The 21,788-nt window shown below is 48.1% G+C and overlaps 2 protein-coding genes across 2 annotated transcripts in view; one reads left to right on the top strand and one right to left on the bottom strand.

Moving 5' to 3' along the window:
• Positions 1–21,788, bottom strand: part of LOC146010024 (uncharacterized) — a 437,588-nt gene that overhangs the window by 177,405 nt on the left and 238,395 nt on the right. The window lies entirely within an intron of this gene.
• The window catches only part of LOC146009525 (uncharacterized), a 75,309-nt gene that overhangs the window by 41,915 nt on the left and 11,606 nt on the right, over positions 1–21,788 (top strand). The window contains exons 4-8 of the mRNA XM_083149968.1: positions 5,554–5,561; positions 7,819–7,997; positions 17,799–17,874; positions 21,083–21,184; positions 21,298–21,450. Coding sequence (XP_083006094.1) covers positions 5,554–5,561; positions 7,819–7,997; positions 17,799–17,874; positions 21,083–21,184; positions 21,298–21,450 — 518 coding nt within the window. The remainder of the gene's footprint in view (positions 1–5,553; positions 5,562–7,818; positions 7,998–17,798; positions 17,875–21,082; positions 21,185–21,297; positions 21,451–21,788) is intronic.

Here is a 21,788-nt window from a genome sequence, read left to right on the forward strand (position 1 = left end):
GCGGCTTCCAGAACACGGCCGCGGCTACAGGAAAATGGCCGCCGGCCCCCTGCACTGAGGACATGTTCTCAGTGCAGGAGGCCGGCGGCCATTTTCATGTAGCCGCGGCCGTGTTCTGGAAGCCGCGGCCAGCGCAGGAGGGCTGGAGAAGCTGATCCAGCCGCAGCACGGCCCGCAGCTAGCGTGGGTAAGCGCTTTCCCCCCCCCCCCCTCCCTCACCCCAGCATATGTGTTTCTGTCACTGTGGGGGCATATCTGGCACTGTGTGGGGGCATATCTGGCACTGTGTGGGGGCATATGTGTATCTGGCACTGTGGGGGGCATATCTGGCACTGTGGGGGCATATATGTATTTGGCACTGTGGGGGCATATGTGTATCTGGCACAGTGGGGCATATGTGTATTTGGCACTGTGGGGGCATATGTGTATCTGGCACTGTGGGGGCATATGTGTATTTGGCACTGTGGGGGCATATGTGTGGCACTGTGGGGCATATGTGTATTTGGCACTGTGGGGGCATATCTGGCACTGTGGGGGCATATGTGTATCTGGCACTGTGGGGGCATATGTGTCTCTGGCACTGTGGGGGCATATGTGTCTCTGGCACTGTGGGGGCATATCTGGCACTGTGGGGGCATATGTGTCTTTGGCACTGTGGGGGCATATGTGTCTCTGGCACTGAGGGGGCATATGTGTCTCTGGCACTGTGGGGGCATATGTGTCTCTGGCACTGTGGGGGCATATCTGGCACTGTGGGGGCATATGTGTCTTTGGCACTGTGGGGGAATATGTGTATCTGGCACTGTGGGGGCATATGTGTCTCTGGCACTGTGGGGGCATATGTGTCTCTGGCACTGTGGGGGCATATGTGTCTCTGGCACTCTGGGGGCATATCTGGCACTGTGGAGGAATATGCGTATTTGGCACTGTGGCAGAATATCTGGCACTGTGGCGGCATTTGTGTCTGGCACTGTGGGGGCATATGTGTATTTGGTACTGTGGCGGAATATCTTGCACTGTGGGGGCATATCTGGCACTGTGGACATCACATTGTGCGGTGTAATGGGCATCATGGTATGGGGCGTAATGGACATTACGGTGTGGGGAGCATTGGGTAATTGCCATCACAGTATGGGGTGTAATGGGCATCAAGGTGTGCAGCATAATGTGTAATTAGCATCACAGTGTGCGGTGTATTGAGTAATTAGCATCGCAGTGTTGGGCGTAATGTGTAACTGGCATCATGGTGTTCAGCATAATGTGTAATTGGCATTACGGCATGTGGCTTTATGTGTAATGGGTATTACAAGGTTCGCTAAAATGTGCAATCTGCAGGTACACAATACAATCATGGTACAGGCAACGCCCCTTATGATAGGCCACGCCCCCTAATTTTTCGGCGCGCAAAAGCATTCCTTCCGACGGTGACTTGGCTGATTATGGGCCAGTGCTCTGGACTTGCCCCCTAGGCTAAAAGTTGCCAGCCAGCCCCTGCACATACTGAATAACTGCATTCTTATTAATCGCATATGCTCTAACACAGGGGTGGGGAACCTCCGGCCCGTGGGCCGGATATGGCCCCCGCACCCAGTTTACCCGGCCTGCCTGCCCGCCGACATGAAGGCAGGGCTTACCCTCCAGTTGGAGGTGATGCGCAGGCCGCCCACCCAGATACGAGGAGAGCAATGAAGACGCGCCGGCCGGCCAATCACTGCGGCCGTGGGAGGTGATGTGCCAGCCAATCCCTGCGGGCGGTAGGGAGTCAGGACTCTTGCGATTATTGTGATGTGCCCACCATGCACTGCATGGGCGGGAGCATCAGCCCCAGTAGCAGCCTCCATCAGCCGGACTCTGCCGGAGACAAAACAGGGTAAAAAAAAAGTAAATGCTGCTGCTCTTGTGCCGCTCCTCTCACCCAACTACTCCCTTCCCCAATGACTGAGACATCCAGGGGTTGTCATTTACCCCTGGATTCACCCCCAAACAGGTTTATGTGATTATGTCTGATTATCATAATCACACTGTCACTTTCTCCACACTGCCGCTGCCCATGTGTCCGTGTGTATAATGCCCACATGTATATGCCGCTGCCCATGTGTCCGTGTGTATAATGCCCACATGTATATGCCGCTGCCCGTGTGTCCGTGTGTATAATGCCCACATGTATATGCCGCTGCCCGTGTGTCCGTGTGTATAATGCCCACATGTATATGCCGCTGCCCGTGTGTATAATGCCCACATGTATATGCCGCTGCCCGTGTGTATAATGCCCACATGTATATGCCGCTGCCCGTGTGTCCGTGTGTATAATGCCCACATGCATATGCCGCTGCCCGTGTGTCCGTGTGTATAATGCCCACAGTTATATGCCGCTGCCCGTGTGTCCGTATGTATAATGCCCACATGCATATGCCGCTGCCCGTGTGTCCGTATGTATAATGCCCACATGCATATGCCGCTGCCCGTGTGTCCGTATGTATAATGCCCACATGCATATGCCGCTGCCCGTGTGTTCGTATGTATAATGCCCACATGTATATGCCGCTGCCCGTGTGTCCGTATGTATAATGCCCACATGCATATGCCGCTGCCCGTGTGTCCGTATGTATAATGCCCACATGCATATGCCGCTGCCCGTGTGTCCGTATGTATAATGCCCACATGTATATGCCGCTGCCCGTGTGTCCGTATGTATAATGCCCACATGTATATGCCGCTGCCCGTGTGTCCGTATGTATAATGCCCACATGCATATGCCGCTGCCCGTGTGTCCGTATGTATAATGCCCACATGCATATGCCGCTGCCCGTGTGTCCGTATGTATAATGCCCACATGCATATGCCGCTGCCCGTGTATCCGTATGTATAATGCCCACATGTATATGCCGCTGCCCGTGTGTCTGTATGTATAATGCCCACATGTATATGCCGCTGCCTGTGTTCCGTATGTATAATGCCCACATGTATATGCCGCTGCCCGTGTGTCCGTATGTATAATGCCCACATGTATATGCCGCTGCCCGTGTGTCCGTATGTATAATGCCCACATGTATATCCCGCTGCCCGTGTGTCCGTGTGTATAATGCCCACATGCATATGCCGCTGCCCGTGTGTCCGTATGTATAATGCCCACATGCATATGCCGCTGCCCGTGTTCCGTATGTATAATGCCCACATGTATATGCCGCTGCCCGTGTGTCCGTATGTATAATGCCCACATGCATATGCCGCTGCCCGTGTGTCCGTATGTATAATGCCCACATGTATATGCCGCTGCCCGTGTTCTGTATGTATAATGCCCACATGTATATGCCGCTGCCCGTGTGTCCGTATGTATAATGCCCACATGTATATGCCGCTGCCCGTGTGTCCGTATGTATAATGCTCACATGCATATGCCGCTGCCCGTGTTCCGTATGTATAATGCCCACATGCATATGCCGCTGCCCGTGTATCCGTATGTATAATGCCCACATGTATATGCCGCTGCCCGTGTGTCTGTATGTATAATGCCCACATGTATATGCCGCTGCCTGTGTTCCGTATGTATAATGCCCACATGTATATGCCGCTGCCCGTGTGTCCGTATGTATAATGCCCACATGTATATGCCGCTGCCCGTGTGTCCGTATGTATAATGCCCACATGCATATCCCGCTGCCCGTGTGTCCGTATGTATAATGCCCACATGCATATGCCGCTGCCCGTGTGTCCGTATGTATAATGCCCACATGCATATGCCGCTGCCCGTGTGTCCGTATGTATAATGCCCACATGCATATGCCGCTGCCCGTGTGTCCGTATGTATAATGCCCACATGTATATGCCGCTGCCCGTGTGTCCGTATGTATAATGCCCACATTAATATGCCGCTGCCCGTGTGTCCGTATGTATAATGCCCACATGCATATGCCGCTGCCCGTGTGTCCGTATGTATAATGCCCACATGCATATGCCGCTGCCCGTGTGTCCGTATGTATAATGCCCACATGCATATGCCGCTGCCCGTGTGTTCGTATGTATAATCCCCACATGTATATGCCGCTGCCCGTGTGTCCGTATGTATAATGCCCACATGTATATGCCGCTGCCCGTGTGTCCGTATGTATAATGCCCACATGTATATGCCGCTGCCCGTGTGTCCGTATGTATAATGCCCACATGCATATGCCGCTGCCCGTGTGTCCGTATGTATAATGCCCACATGCATATGCCGCTGCCCGTGTGTCCGTATGTATAATGCCCACATGTATATGCCGCTGCCCGTGTGTCCGTATGTATAATGCCCACATGTATATGCCGCTGCCCGTGTGTCCGTATGTATAATGCCCACATGTATATGCCGCTGCCCTTGTTCCGTATGTATAATGCCCACATGTATATGCCGCTGCCCGTGTGTCCGTATATATAATGCCCACATGTATATGGCGCTGCCCGTGTGTCCGTATGTATAATGCCCACATGCATATGCCGCTGCCCGTGTTCCGTATGTATAATGCCCACATGTATATGCCGCTGCCCGTGTATCCGTATGTATAATGCCCACATGCATATGCCGCTGCCCGTGTGTCCGTATGTATAATGCCCACATGTATATGCCGCTGCCCGTGTGTCCGTATGTATAATGCCCACATGTATATGCCGCTGCCCGTGTGTCCGTATGTATAATGCCCACATGCATATGCCGCTGCCCGTGTATCCGTATGTATAATGCCCACATGCATATGCCGCTGCCCGTGTGTCCGTATGTATAATGCCCACATGTATATGCCGCTGCCCGTGTGTCCGTATGTATAATGCCCACATGTATATGCCGCTGCCCGTGTGTCCGTATGTATAATGCCCACATGCATATGCCGCTGCCCGTGTATCCGTATGTATAATGCCCACATGCATATGCCGCTGCCCGTGTGTCCGTATGTATAATGCCCACATGTATATGCCGCTGCCCGTGTGTCCGTATGTATAATGCCCACATGAATATATTCTAACATATGCTCTAATATATGCGATTAGATAAGAGCTGTCCCTTGCGATGCGGCCATGGCGCTTGACTACTGGGCCTGAGACCCAGGAGTCCGTCTGTGCATGCGTAGAGCGCCAGAGACAGCCGAAGGGCATGCTGGGAGGGATCCCTCACACAGCGCTGTGGTGAGAAGCCCATAAGGAGGCAGACGCGGTGGCGGCTCGGGAGGCAGGCATGGTGGCGGCTCAGGAGGCAGGAAGCGACTCAGGAGGCAGACACGGTGGCGGCTCGGGAGGCAGGCATGGTGGCGGCTCGGGAGGCAGGCACGGTGGTAACTAAGGAGGCAGGAAGCGGCTCAGGAGGCAGGCAGTGGCTCGGGAGGCAGAAAGCAGCTCAGGAGGTAGGCAATGGCTCAGGAGGCAGGCACTGACAGTGTGTATACGTGAGTACATTGTGACTTGCACACACACCCATGTTCCCATTGCAACTTCTGATACCTGCCTCACACTTTATAACCAGTTGTATCCTGATTCTGATTCCCTGTCCTTTTTTACCTTATGCTTAATCTTTGACTTGTATTTTTATAGAATATTTGGTACTTATGTAATATCTGGGCTCCCGTTTTTCTTATGAGACCACGTCCCCTCGCCACACTTCGGGCACGGTGGCTCGCTGCGCTCGCCACACTATATAAAATCATCTCCATGCGTAGTTGGATAGTAGGGGTATGACAAAAATGGGGTGCATTTAACATGGGAGCCCAGATAATACATAAGTACCGAATATTTTTATATATACAATTTTGAATGTGTATGTTTTCTATTTATTGTGAATTAAGCTGTCTCCTTTATCTCAGTGTAATGTGCTTTTATTTGTTACATATGTCTTAGTCTCGTTTAACATCATTGTAAAACACCTCTGGTCGCCAATGTCCAAATACCGCTATACTCTATTATAATTGTCTCTAGACAGGCGGCCCTCCACCGCCTTATTTGGACTGAGCTGATGCCATTTTCCCTAAGGAGTGTTTTCCTACAGATCTAATATCTGTGGCTGTACTGTTATCCGTGACTTATACCCCCATACCCCTGTCCATATATCTATAGCTATCTGCAGGGGCGTAGCTTGTGTAAGGCAGCCCCCGCCACTGCTTGGGGGAGTGGGGGCTGCGTGGGCGCTGGCTCCCGCCCGGCGCACTATGTGTCAAACCGGGCGGGTTGCTGTTTTTTTTTTTACACTTACATTCTAGTGTGCTGCGTGCGCCTGCTGGCGCGCCGCCTGCCGCATAGGCGAGTCGGCCACGGCACGGGAGCAGGCACTGTCAGACTGTCACATTGCTTGATGGGCAGGCGGCTGTCCAATGGGAGGGAGGGCAGGCGGCTGTCCAATGGGAGGGAGGGCGGGCGGGCGTGATTTGGCTGTGGAATGAGAGGGCGGGCGGGGGAGTGGCCTGACACTGAATGACAGGGTGAGCAGCAGTGGCTGCTGGTTACTCTGCCTCAGCTTCTCCTATGCGTGTGACGTCATCACGTCACACGCTGGAGAGGCCAGACAGAGGAGCCCGGGAAGCTGAGCAGGGAGGGTGGTTTCTTCAGGTTGCAGTGTCCCAGTCGACCCAGTCTTCATAACTTCTTCAGGCAGCATTGTAACAGCAGAGGTTTGTGTTTACTTGCAATTATATATATAAATACATTTTAAAGAAGTATATGTGTAAAATAAATATATATATATATATATATATACACACCCTACCAAAATTCCATGTGGGGTGTGTGTGTGTGTGTGGGGGGGGGGCGGCGCAATATTTTTTTTGGCTGGGGGGAGCATAATTTGTAGGGACTATGTAAAAACCGGACCGGACTAAACCCCGGACTGCCGGACAGGACATCAAAATCTGCAGTCCGGAGTTTGTAGGGTCCGGTCCGGGGGGTGTCCTGTCCAGGGCAGGGTTGCCGACCCTCCCGGAATTACCGGGAGGATCCCGAAAATCGGGTCCTCCTCCCGGCCCCCCGGAAAGGTGGGCAACCCACCCCCCGATTGTGGTGTCTTCCCCCATACCTTTGGATTGAAACCCGTCAATCCGCGGGTCTCAGAGGAGGGGGCGGAGCTAAAATCGCGTCATTTTAGCCCCGCCCCCTCCACGGAGATCCGTGAATTGGGGTTTTTAACATCATGGGGGCGGGGCTTAATGATGTATGGCTCAAGCCCCGCCCCCCGAACTGCAGTTGGAAGTCTCCTCTCCGGGCTTCTCCCGGAGAGGAGACAGAAAAAGTCGGCAACCCTGGTCCAGGGGTGTCTTGTTCGGGGGGGACCCTGTGATAGCTATCATCAGAGACATGGGGAAGGGGAGATTACAGCCTCCCCGGGTGGTCCGGACTCCGGTTTTTGCTACATGCCCGGACCATACAGGGAGGCTTTATTCTAAACCCCCCGCCCCCCCCCACCTGGTGACAGGTGTGACAGGCAGCCCCCCGCGGACAGGACACCCCCCGGACCGGAGGCTACAAGCTACAAAATGCAGAGTTTGATGTCCGGTCCGGCGGTCCGGGGATTTTGTGTTGGTCCGGTTTTCACCCATACCCTAATTTGTAGTTACGCCACTGGCTATCTGCAAGGATGTCACGGCATAGAAAGGAGCCATTTACATGGATCCGTGAGTGTGTGTATATACACCACATATCTGAGAACCCCCTTCAGAATTCTTGCATTTGCCCCTTGTAAAGTAGTAAACCAAAGGCCTCTCCTCCTGTAAAGTACCATACACAACAGGCTGCTTCCCTTGTAAAGTAGGACGTCACAGACAGCTCCCCCTCTATAGTAGGACACAACATGCTGCTCCCTCTGTATATTAGTCGCCATGACTACGGCTGGATACCTGCTGGAGCCGGAAGGAGACTTGGATTTTGCAGCTATAGAAGAAATCTCTCTTCCTGACCGTGGAACACATATAACGGAAGCTGGGTGGACCGCAACATCCGGAAGTGTGGTGGAACGCACAAAGCGCAAGGAGGGTGAAACACAATTCCCGGAGGTAAGGTGGACCGCACATGTCGAAAGGCTAATGGAACGCAAAGCCCGGAAATTGTGTTGAACGCCCGGAAGTGGGTTTGATTGGCTGATGTACTGGTCAGAATCCACCTCCTGCCCCGCCCCTTGCCACACCTACCACCGCGTGTCCGAACTCCGAAGTCCGGCAATAGAAGGTAAAAGCGCCTATTATAAACGGGGAGCAGCATGTAGTGGCCTATTATACAGGTGGAGCAGCACCTAATGTTCTATACAGGAGGAACAGAATGTAATGTCCTACTGTACAAGGGGAGCAGCATGTAGTGTACTATTATATACGGGGAGCAGCATGTAGTGGCCTACTATACAGGGGGAGCAGCATGTAGTGGCCTACTATACAAGGGGAGCGGCATGTAGTGTACTATTATATACGGGGAGCAGCATGTAGTGGCCTACTATACAGGGGGAGCAGCATGTAGTGACCTACTATACAGGGGGAGCAGCATGTAGTGGCCTACTATACAGGGGGAGCGGCATGTAGTGGCCTACTATACACGGGGAGCAGCATGTAGTGGCCTACTATACACGGGGAGCAGCATGTAGTGGCCTATTATATACGGGGAGCAGCATGTAGTAGTCTACTATACAGGGGGAGAAGCATCTAGTCTTCTATACAAGAGGAACAGAATGTAATGTCCTGTTGTACAGGGGGAGCAGCATGTAGTGTAATATTATACAGGGGGAGCAGCATCTAATGTTCTATAAAGGAGGAACAGAATGTAATGTCCTACTATACAGGGAGAGCAGCATGTAGTGTACTATTATACACGGGGAGCAGCATGTAGTGGCCTTCTATACAGGGGGGCAGCATCTAGTGTTCTATACAGGAGGAACAGAATGTAATGTCCTACTGTACAGGGAGAGCAGCATGTAGTGTCCTACTATACAGGGGGAGCAGCATCTAGTGTTCTATACAGGAGGAACAGAATGTAATGTCCTACTGTACAGGGGGAGCAGCATGTAGCGTCCTACTATACAGGGAGAGCAGCATGTAGTGTACTATTATACACGGGTAGCAGCATGTAGTGGCCTTCTATACAGGGGGAACAGAATGTAATGTCCTACTGTACAGGGGGGCGTCATGTAGTGTCCTACTATACAGGGAAAGCAGCATGTAGTGTACTATTATACAGGAAAAGCAGCATGTAGTGTCCTACTATGATGGAGAAGCAGCATGTAGTGTCCTGTTAAACAGGGGGAGCAGCCCATGGTGTCCTACTATACACAGGAAGCGGCATGTGGTGTGTTCTACTATAGCGGGCGGGCAGCATGTAGTGTCCCACTACACAAGGGGGAGCGGCCTGTGATGTCCTACTTAAGACAAGGAGCTTCATGTAATGTCCTTTTATACAGTGGCAGCAGCCTGTGGTGTGTCTAGCTGTACAGGGGGAGCAGCCTATGGAGTCCTACTATACAGGGGATCAGTATATAGTATCCTACAATACAGGGGTAGAGGCATGTAGTGTCTTACTATACAGGGGAGTGGCATGTAGTGTCCTACTATACACTGGGAGCGGCATCTAGTATTCTATACAGGAAGAGCAGAATGTAGTGTCCTACTATACAGGGGGAGCAGCGTATACTGTCCTACTATAAAGGGGAGCAGCATGTAGTGTACTACTATACAGTGGGAGCGACATATGCTGTCCTACTATACAAGGGGAACAGCATCTAGTGTCCCATTATACAGGAGGGGCGGCATGTAGTGTCCTACTATATAGGTGGAGTAGCATGTAGTGTCCTACTATACAGGTGGAGTGGCATGTAATGCCCTACTATATAAGGGGAGTGGCCTGTAGTATCCCAACTATGCAGGCAGTGCTGTCTGTTGTGTGCTACTATACAGGGGGAGCAGCATATAGTGTCCAATTATACAAGGGGTTGCAGCATTTAGTGTCCTACTTTACAGGGGATGTGGCATGTAGTGTCCTATTACCCAGGGGAGCAGCATGTAGTGTCCTACTATACATGGGGAGCAGCATACACTGTCCTACTATACAGGGGGAGCAGCATCTAGTGTCCTACCATACAGGGTGAGCAGCCTGTGGTGTCCTACTAAAGACAGGGAACTTCATGTAGTGTCCTACTATACAGTGGGCACTCATCCTCTGCTTCCTCTTTCCTTCTCCCTGTTCCCACCTCGCCCACCTTCTCAGTCTCCCTCACGTCCCCTCTGCCCCCAAACATGCTCTCGTCTCCCCTGTTCTCAGTCCTACCACCCTCCAACTACCGACCCATCTCTCTCCTCCTCCAATCTCCTCATGTTCTCTGTAACTGGGCGCTGCGGATCCTTTGTGGCGCCATATAAATAATGTATAATAATTATTCCAGTGTTATCCTGAGTCTGCTGGAGGATATATAGATCTGTGGATAACAGCAAACTACCTGTATACGGGTTGGGATCATTTTGTCTACAGAATGTTGGTCTACAAGAATTAGGTCGACATGGGTCTAGGCTGACACAAGCAAAAGGAAGACATGGGCAAGGTCGACATGGTGTTTTTCACTGTTTTTTTCACCAAAATTTCGACACAGTCAACATGGACACTGAAGAATATCATCGCCATGCTTAGGGCACAGTGGCTTGCTGTGCTCGGCACACTATTTTATTCTCCACCGCGCCCTAGTGGATGGTAGGGCACGAAATGCCGCCTGTCGGCACATGTCGGCTCAAAAAAAGCATGTCGACCTAATGACCTGTTGACCTAAAGGCGTGTTGACCTAGACTCATGGCGACCTGTTGACCTAGACACATGTCGACCAAATGGTGTTGACACAATGCTTGTCAACCATTATGTCAACTATTAAAGCGAGCAAAATATTAAAAAGAAACACAGAGATAGACAAACAAGTGTGTGTGTAAATCTACCCGTGCGGGCGGCCGTGTGTGGTGTGTAACAGTATCAGTTGTACTTATACAGCCCTTATTCAGCCTTTTCACTCTGAGATTCTCATAGGAGTTTATTAGCGTCTCATTTAATATATACAGAAGTAATTGTTCCCCACAGAGATATCTTATCACCAAATATAGGGAGAATTCACCAGTCTTTGTACAGGGAAATACGTCTATGTCCCCTCGGGAGCAGAACTGAAACAGTTATAACAGCCTTTATAATGACGGCATTCAGTGCTGCTTGTACAGAGAAATCACTTTGTCTCTCCTTTTACAGCAAACATGAAACCATTGTAACCACCTCACTTCTGCCTCTGTCCAGTCATTGTTCTGCCACTTGGGACTGGAGGAATATTAGATTAGCTTATTTTTCATTGCATGTGTTCAGGTCAATCACTGTGATTATAATGAGGTCCCTTTTTTTAAACAGGTTTCCTATGGGGGCAGCCATTTTACAAAAGTCACTTTTTTTTATAAGCAGCAGGAGCCGGTATGCGCAACGCAGGAGGGACCGGCCACACGGGGGGGGGTTTACATTGGGGGGGAGTGTTAGCCCTATGGGGGAGGGGGGGGGTAAAATGTAAAACGCTGCCACACAGCACAGGGTCCCTTTGGGGAATGTGAAATGAGCAGCGGGGTCCCCGCGGCGCTAGTTCCCATCCACCGCAGGGGCCCCGCCGCTCATTTCACATTCCCCATTCACATTCTGTGTGGCAGCGGGGGCCACCTGCAGCCCCACCCCCGGCCCGGACCGAGCTGCCAGGGGACCCCCCTCCCCTGATACCTTGGCGGTGTCGGGTCCTAAATACCTTTTCAGACCCGTTCAGACCGCAAATAAAATGGTTCTGAAACGGGTAGGACCCTGCTTTTTTTAGCGTTCACCAAAACCCTTTTTTTTTTTTGGAAACAGTAAAATCACACCTTTCAGACCGCACAGATTACCGTTTTAAAACGGTTAAAAATCTGCAAAATACCGTTTTTTAGTGCGGTCTGAAAGGGGCGTAATAAACTCCTATGAGAGTCTCACAGAGTGAAAAGGCTGAATAAGGGCTGTATAAGTACAACTGATACTGTTACACACCACACACGGCCGCCCGCACGGGTAGATTTACACACACACTTGTTTGTCTATCTATGTGTTTCTTTTTAATATTTCGCTCGCTTTAAACGTAATAATAAAAGTGACAGTTTATGTCTGGTTATTTCCTTGGCGCACCGTGCCGCCACAAATCTGTGTTCTTCTCCCTTGTATAACGTGACTTATAATGTGTCTGTGTTAGCACACCCCTGAAGGCACTCCTACTTGCAGACCTATATTATCTTCAACTACTAATCATACACAGTCTTGTGCGATTGTACCAAACACAATCTCTCTTTAAATAAATCAGAAGGAGGTTCTGATTGGTTGGCCATAGCAACATCACGTGTGAAATACAACTCCCATCTTAGTAAATTTCCCCCATTATGTCATGGGCCAGTAATGTGCAGCTTATACCCAGTGTGACCTAATGCCTTGACTATTATATTATATTCAGACAACAGATTACTGTAGTCTTCACAACCTTAATGCTCTATAGGTCATGTGACATACATCCGTGCAGGTCATGTTTAGGGGAGGGGCTTAGTCACTACCAAGTGGTGGAATCAGGTGCAGAGCTTCCACATATGGTGACATCATATAGTGCTGTGTTATTTCTTCCTTTAGGTTTTATTACTAATATTTTGGTATTTATGGGATGTTTTGCGGAGATTTCTATAATAGTTGTTAATAAATTTGTGTTTTATATATTACACCTGGCCAGTGCCCTGTATACCTCCAGCGTTCTGTCTGTATACACCGTAGTAGTAGTTATCACCTCTTCTTATTCACATTGTAAGTAACCCTGTAATGGGTTTACATACAATCAGTGGTCGAAGTGGGGCGGTATACGGGGGTATGCCATACCGCCACTTTAATCTGAAGATAAAAAAAAAAAGTTTTTTTTTCCCCCTCAGGATGCTCTTTGATCACTCAGCAGCACATATTGTGCTTTTGTAATACCACTGTACAACGGGGCAGTCTGGCAGGGGACGTTGATGGACAGGGGGGTGTCCGAAGGTGCGCACTATATTCACTCTTTACTTTTCCATACCCCCACTTCAAAATTTCCATACCCCCACTTCAAAATTTCCACTTCGACCACTGCATACAATGTCATAGGCACCCAAACCGTGGGTGCTCCGGGGCCAGAGGACCCACGGCAAGTGACGGCACGGGCCACGGCAGCGGGGTCCCAGCAGGGGATATACCGTCAGCAGCGGGGGTCCCTGCGGCGGATGGGAACTAGTAGCGGTATTAATACTGCTGCTAGTTCCCATCTTCCGCAGGGACCCTGCTGATGACGGTATATCCCCTGCTGGTGCCCCGCTGTGGCGCTGCCAGGATCCCCAACGCGAGCAGCGGGTGAGTCCTGGAGGCAGTGGGGGGGGGAGGGGGGCTGTGGGAGCACCCACCAGATAAAATGCAAATCGGCACCCCTGTATATAGTAAAGCAAAGTTGATATAATTATAAAGTGCTCCGACAATATTTATTATAAACCTTTATTGTGATATGTTGCATAAAACTCACTATATGTGTGTGTGTGTGTGTGTGTGTGTGTGTGTATGTGTGTGTGTGTGTATGTGTATGTGTATGTATGTTGCATGATAGGGAGTTGCAGTGATTATACTGGTTTTAGATGTAATGTTCCAGATGCCCCTAGGAAAGGTTACAATTGGAGTACCCCAGGGATCTGTACTTGGACCAGTGCTTTTTAATATCTTTATTGGTGATATTGCAAATGGAATTGATGGTAAAATGTGCCTTTTTGCAGATGACACAAAGGTATGCAACAGGGTAGACACACCAGGAGGGGTAAAACAAATGAATGATGATCTAGGTAGATTAGAGAAATGGTCAAGAGAATGGCAACTACAGTTTAATGCCAAAAAATGCAAAATCATGCACTTGGGTCTCAAAAATCCAAAGACTCAATACAGTATAAATGGCACTATAATGGAAACTACTGAGGAAGAGAGGGATCTAGGTGTCACTATTTCAGGGGACTTAAAAGCAGGTAGGCAATGTAACAAAGCAATGAAGAAGGCAAGTCAGATGCTTGGTTGCATAGGGAGAGGTATCAGCAGTAGAAGGAAATAAGTAATAATGCCACTGTATAGGTCATTGGTACGACCTCATCTAGAGTATTGTGTTCAGTTCTGGAGGCCATATCTCCAGAAGGATATAAATACATTAGAGACTGTACAAAGAAGGGCAACTAAAATGGTGCATGGCCTACATCACAAAACGTACCAGGAAAGACTAAAAGATCTTAATATGTATACTTTAGAGCAGAGAAGGGAAAGGGGGGACATGATAGAAACTTTCAAATATAGCAAGGGCTTTAACAAGGTACAGGTGGGAGACATTCTTCACAGGAAGAGGAGCAACAGAACACGAGGACATGCACTGACACTAGAGGGAGGAAGATTCAGGGGAAATGTGAGGAAGAATTACTTCACAGAAAGAGTAGTAGATAAGTGGAATAGCCTCCCATCAGAGGTGGTAGAGGCAAATACAGTAGTACAATTTAAACATGCTTGGGATAGGCATATTGATATCCTTACAAAAAAATAAGGATCAAATATGGTTTGAGGTAACATCTTTAAAAAAGGGGCAGACTAGATGGGCCAAGTGGTTCTTATCTGCCGTCAAATTCTATGTTTCTAAGCCCATTGACAAAGGGCAGTATTCAATGAAGAAAATTCTCTGTGCATGGCGAGAGATTTTTTCTCTCGCCATGCACTCTCCGTGTTCCGGAGCCTCCTGATCCCACTATTCAATGTATTTAAGACTCGCCGCCACTCGCGGTGAGTCTTAACCCCTGCAGCGGACGAGCGCCCGCGGCAGGGAGCTGACAGGGAGCCGTGGGACGGTGGCATCCAGGGAGATTAAAGTCTCCCTGGATGCCCCAGAACATATGTGGAGGGTAGGGGGCCCCCCCGGGACCCATGCAGCACAGGCTGCCCCCCCCTATAGCCAGCGGGGGGACCCAGTATTCACTGCACCCGATCGTGCATATTAACGATCGGGTGCAGTGAATATATGAATATGTAATGAGCGGCTCGAGCGCTCCAGCCCCCTGCTGGCTGCACTGTGTAAAAAAAAAAAAAAAAAAAATTAATTTTTTTTTTAATTAAATATATATTCATGTGCTATAATATAAGCACATGGATAAAAATAACATGCCCCTTCACAGAAAAAAAAAAACGGATTTTTTGACACCAAAATTAAAAAAAAAAACCTTTTAGTTTAAAAGTTCACATTCCAGCTCTCCATCAAAAGATGGAGAATTTCTACACGGAGAGAGACGGCGAAAATCACTTAGAAAGACGGAGAATATTTCACATTGAATAGGGTTGCTCGCTTTTGGAGAGCAAAATGCTCCGTCTAAGGCGAACAAAGCACAAATTCTCCACAAAACACGGAGAACTTTTCTCATTGAATACTGCCCAATGACTGTGAAATAAAAGAATGTTCAAAAAACTGTCCACTTTTAAAAGATGGAGAAAAATTGAAAATCGCACTAATATCACGCCATACAAAAAAAAAAGGAAGAATAGGTGTGAAAGAAAGGGAAAAAAACAACATTTGAATACCCCCTTTGGTGTGAAAAAGGGAACCAAACAACTATTGATTGCCCCCTTTGTATTTATGTTATTTTCCCACTAGTGTGGTTAGTTTTAACTATACTATACTTTTTAAGTATCTTTAGTTAATTACTTGACTTCCAATGGAGAACTGAACTGTAAATTTATATGGCCCCAACGTGCGCTGACTTATTAATATTGATATATGTTAATAAAGGTATACTATTTTAACTGGCCAGTTATTGCTGTGGTTTTAAAGGTCATTTTTGCAATGCATGCAATTATTCTGGTATAGGCCTTTGGGGGTATTATATTAAGTAAATGCATTGTCTAATTTTATTACATTGTATTTTCTGCTGATATATTTATGCGGATATTAAAACACATACTTAACAAGTAGTGTTCATTCTAGCACTCGCCATTTTTGAAAACCCATGCAGTTCCTCTTCCCTGCCTGGGGTGTCGCTGTCTGCTGTGGTGTTTGTAGCACATGTTAGGTTTGCATATCAGTGCTGATATGCAGGCCACACTGTGCTAGAAGCACCACAGCAGACAGCGACACCCCAGGCAGGGAAGAGTAACTGCATGGGTTTTCAAAGATGGCGGGGGCTATAATGAAAACTAAACAAGTGAAGACGGGTTGTTGTACTCCTATTTGGAAACTGGAATATAGAGAAATTCCGATATGTTAGGACATGCTAAACAACTACATTATAGGTTCGATATAATGGGTGAAATTTACTAAAAAGACGAATACAAAAAATCGTATTCGTATTCTTAATACGAATGAATACGACTGGTGTAGTCGTATTTTCATTCGTATTCCGGAGGATAATTTACTAGTCGTATTTGACTGATTCGTATTATCCGATGGCGTATTGATTCATATTTTTCTGATACGAATTCGTATTTTAAATACAAATTGGTATTTATTAGTACAAATTCGTATTGGTTTTAGCATGCATGGTTCAGTCAGATCCCTGCAGGATGCAGTGTAAAAAAAAAAGTAAAAATAAATAATTGTAAAAAACAGCGTGGGGTCCCCCACGGGCATAACCAGCCCCAGGCTCAAAGAGCCGGGCCTGGTTTTAAAAAATCAGAAAGCCATTAAAATAGGGCTCCACTGATTTTTTTAAAACAAGCCCCGGGGCCCCAAAATAGGGGGAACCGCTACGCTTTTTGTCCCCCGTATTTTTTGGAACCAGGTCCAGCTCAATGAGCCTAGGGCTGGTTACGCTCAGCAGGGGGGACCCCACGCCATTTTCCTATTAACCTTTTCTTACACAAAATCTCACATGTCCTTAAATTTGCACATTTTCAGGACCTAAAATTGCATAATTTCATGACTAAAAAACACCATATCGCACTCTTTTGCCACAAATTCACATCTCATTAAATATGCAACTTAGCAGAAAAAAATTGCAATTTAAAAAAAGTGCGATGTGGTGCGATTTCGGAGAATGCTATTTTTTCACATTCCATTAAATCTCCGCCCAGGTATCTCATAGCCCACACTGAAATGGTCTGTGAATGCAAACCTTGTGCCATGTGTGAAGCTGAGAAGTGTGTATGTGTGCTTAGTGGCCTATTATAAGTCACACATTTGTGATATTGATCACTTGGGGGTTATTTCCAGATTTTTTTTCCCTCGTGTAAAATTCTAAGATGTGAAATACACCTCCAAATCAAGGTGTATTATTTTGGCATATTTTTTTATTATTTGTATGCGTTTACGATTCGTATTAGTATTTTTTACAAATAGGAATTGTTAGTAAATGACTAAAGTACGTGGTTTTCATGTTAAAAACAGGTGTATTCTATCGATTTCGTATTTGTAAATACGAATACGCCAGGTATACACCATGAATACGAATACACATCACTGTATATTCAGGATAGTAAATCCTGGAAATAAGAATTTGCATAAAAAAAACGTATTTTGCTGTACGAATACGATTTTTTTTTATACGATTTTACCTTAGTAAATTTCTCCCAATATATATATTAGTGTTTCCTAAGCGACACCAGCTAAACTTAGCTTAGGTGGAAGCACTTTGGGTGTAATCTTTACACAGAGTTAGTAGTGGGGTTACATGTATAATATTACACTAAGTGAGTGTCCGGATAATCTGTGAGGTTCTTTTATAGTATGTATCATTGTGTGTGTCAGGATGTCACTGTCTTATCTCTCCATGCAGGAGGGGGAGTATATAGAGGCGGAACACAGGGGTCTGTACAAGGACGTGATGATGGAGAATCACCGGCCCCTCACATCACTGGGTAAGAGGAGACATTTATTATATAGGGGAGGACAAGTATGGGGGGGCCCCTATATAATCACATATATACAATGTATTCCGTCACTGCGTGTCTCCTACAGATGGGTCCAGTAACAGAGATACCCCAGAGAGATGTCCCCGTCCTCTGTATTCCCAGGATAATCACATATATACCATGTCCTCAGTCACTGTGTGTCTCCTACAGATGGGCCCAGTAACAGGAATACCCCAGAGAGATGTCCCCGTCCTCTGTATTCCCAGGATAATCACATATATACCATGTCCTCAGTCACTGTGTGTCTCCTACAGATGGGCCCAGTAACAGAGATACCCCAGAGAGATGTCCCCGTCCTCTGTATTCCCAGGACAATCACATATATACCATGTCCTCAGTCACTGCGTGTCTCCTACAGATGGGACTAGTAACAGAGATACCCCAGAGAGATGTCCCTGTCCTCTGTATTCCCAGGATAATCACATATATACAATGTACTCAGTCACTGTGTGTCTCCTACAGATGGGCCCAGTAACAGAGATACCCCAGAGAGATGTCCCCGTCCTCTGTATTCCCAGGATAATCACATATATACCATGTCCTCAGTCACTGCGTGTCTCCTACAGATGGGACTAGTAACAGAGATACCCCAGAGAGATGTCCCCGTCCTCTGTATTCCCAGGATAATCACATATATACCATGTCCTCAGTCACTGTGTGTCTCCTACAGATGGGCCCAGTAACAGAGATACCCCAGAGAGATGTCCCCGTCCTCTGTATTCCCAGGATAATCACATATATACCGTGTCCTCAGTCACTGTGTGTCTCCTACAGATGGGCCCAGTAACAGAGATACCCCAGAGAGATGTCCCCGTCCTCTGTATTCCCAGGATAATCACATATATACCATGTCCTCAGTCACTGTGTGTCTCCTACAGATGGGCCCAGTAACAGAGATACCCCAGAGAGATGTCCCCGTCCTCTGTATTCCCAGGATAAACACATATATACCATGTCCTCAGTCACTGTGTGTCTCCTACAGATGGGCCCAGTAACAGAGATACCCCAGAGAGATGTCCCCGTCCTCTGTATTCCCAGGATAATCACATATATACATGTCCTCAGTCACTGCGTGTCTCCTACAGATGGGCCCAGTAACAGAGATACCCCAGAGAGATGTCCCCGTCCTCTGTATTCCCAGGATAATCACATATATACCATGTCCTCAGTCACTGCGTGTCTCCTACAGATGGGCCCAGTAACAGAGATACCCCAGAGAGATGTCCCCGTCCTCTGTATTCCCAGGATAATCACATATATACAATGTCCTCAGTCACTGTGTGTCTCCTACAGATGGGCCCAGTAACAGAGATACCCCAGAGAGATGTCCCCGTCCTCTGTATTCCCAGGATAATCACATATATACCATGTCCTCAGTCACTGCGTGTCTCCTACAGATGGGCCCAGTAACAGAGATACCCCAGAGTGATGTCCTCGTCCTCTGTATTCCCAGGATAATCACATATATACCATGTCCTCAGTCACTGCGTGTCTCCTACAGATGGGCCCAGTAACAGATATACCCCAGAGTGATGTCCTCGTCCTCTGTATTCCCAGGATAATCACATATATACCGTGTCCTCAGTCACTGCGTGTCTCCTGCAGATGGGCCCAGTAACAGGAATACCCCAGAGAGATGTCCCCGTCCTCTGTATTCCCAGGATAATCACATATATACAGTGTCCTCAGTCACTGCGTGTCTCCTACAGATGGGCCCAGTAACAGAGATACCCCAGAGAGATGTCCTCGTCCTCTGTATTCCCAGGATAATCACATATATACCGTGTCCTCAGTCACTGTGTGTCTCCTACAGATGGGCCCAGTAACACAGATACCCCAGAGTGATGTCCCCGTCCTCTGTATTCCCAGGATAATCACATATATACCATGTCCTCAGTCACTGTGTGTCTCCTACAGATGGGCCAGTAACAGAGATACCCCAGAGAGATGTCCCCGTCCTCTGTATTCCCAGGATAATCACATATATACCATGTCCTCAGTCACTGTGTGTCTCCTACAGATGGGCCAGTAACAGAGATACCCCAGAGAGATGTCCCCGTCCTCTGTATTCCCAGGATAATCACATATATACCATGTCCTCAGTCACTGTGTGTCTCCTACAGATGGGCCCAGTAACAGAGATACCCCAGAGAGATGTCCCCGTCCTCTGTATTCCCAGGATACTCACATATATACCATGTCCTCAGTCACTGCGTGTCTCCTACAGATGGAGCCAGTAACAGAGATACCCCAGAGAGATGTCCCCGTCCTCTGTATTCCCAGGATAATCACATATATACCATGTCCTCAGTCACTGTGTGTCTCCTACAGATGGGCCCAGTAACAGAGATACCCCAGAGAGATGTCCCCGTCCTCTGTATTCCCAGGATAATCACATATATACCATGTCCTCAGTCACTGTGTGTCTCCTACAGATATGCCCAGTAACAGAGATACCCCAGAGAGATGTCCCTGTTCTCTGTATTCCCAGGATAATCACATATATACAATGTCCTCCGTCACTGTGTGTCTTCTACAGATGGGGCCAGTAACAGAGATACCCCAGAGAGATGTCCCCGTCCTCTGTATTCCCAGGATAATCACATATATACCATGTCCTCAGTCACTGTGTGTCTCCTACAGATGGGCCAGTAACAGAGATACCCCAGAGAGATGTCCCTGTCCTCTGTACTCCCAGGATAATCACATATATACCATGTCCTCAGTCACTGTGTGTCTCCTACAGATGGGCCCAGTAACAGAGATACCCCAGAGAGATGTCCCCGTCCTCTGTATTCCCAGGATAATCACATATATACAATGTCCTCAGTCACTGCGTGTCTCCTACAGATGGGCCCAGTAACAGAGATACCCCAGAGAGATGTCCCCTTCCTCTGTATTCCCAGGATAATCACATATATACAATGTCCTCAGTCACTGCGTGTCTCCTACAGATGGGCCCAGTAAGAGATACCCCAGAGAGATGTCCCCGTCCTCTGTATTCCCAGGATAATCACATATATACCATGTCCTCAGTCACTGCGTGTCTCCTACAGATGGGCCCAGTAACAGAGATACCCCAGAGAGATGTCCTCTGTATTCCCAGGATAATCACGTATATACCATGTCCTCAGTCACTGTGTGTCTCCTACAGATGGGCCCAGTAACAGAGATACCCCAGAGAGATGTCCCCGTCCTCTGTATTCTCAGCACTGTACAGAGGAGACTCACAGGACCCCACAGGAGGAGCAGATAGGTGGGAATTATGGTCTCGCCATATACCAAAATGACTGCCACTACGATTTGTAGAGTATCTGTGTGTGTTTTATACAATGTCCCCCATTGTTACCGTTTCTTGCTTTACTTCAGGTGAAGATCTGACTGATATAAAGGCAGAAGATACAGAGGGAGAAGAAGAGATGGATGTGACTGATATGAAGGCAGAAGGTACAGAGGGAGAAGAGGCATATGTGAGGGCTGATCAGTGTAAAGAGGAAAAAATCCCTACAGATATCAGTTCAAGTGAGTAATAAATACTTCTTACATGACAGTCACATGTTCTCCTTGTTCTGTCAGTACAGCAGCCTCTTATCCTACACCCAGTTGGGGATAGACATGCAGGGTAAGGGAGGGTTGGGTGGTTAGGGATTAGGTATGTCACAGTTGGGGATAGACATGCAGGGTGGCGGAGGGTTAGGTGGTTTGAGATTAGGTAGGTCACAGTTGGGGGTAGACATGCAGGGTGGCGGAGGGTTGGGTGGTTTGGGATTAGGTATGTCACAGATGGGGATAGACATGCAGGGTGGGGGAGGGTTGGGTGGTTTGGGATTAGGTATGTCACAGTTGGGGATAGACATGCA

Source organism: Crinia signifera, chromosome 6, assembly GCF_055691185.1.
Source record: "Crinia signifera chromosome 6, ASM5569118v1, whole genome shotgun sequence".
In the NCBI taxonomy this organism is placed as follows: Eukaryota; Metazoa; Chordata; class Amphibia; order Anura; family Myobatrachidae; genus Crinia; species Crinia signifera.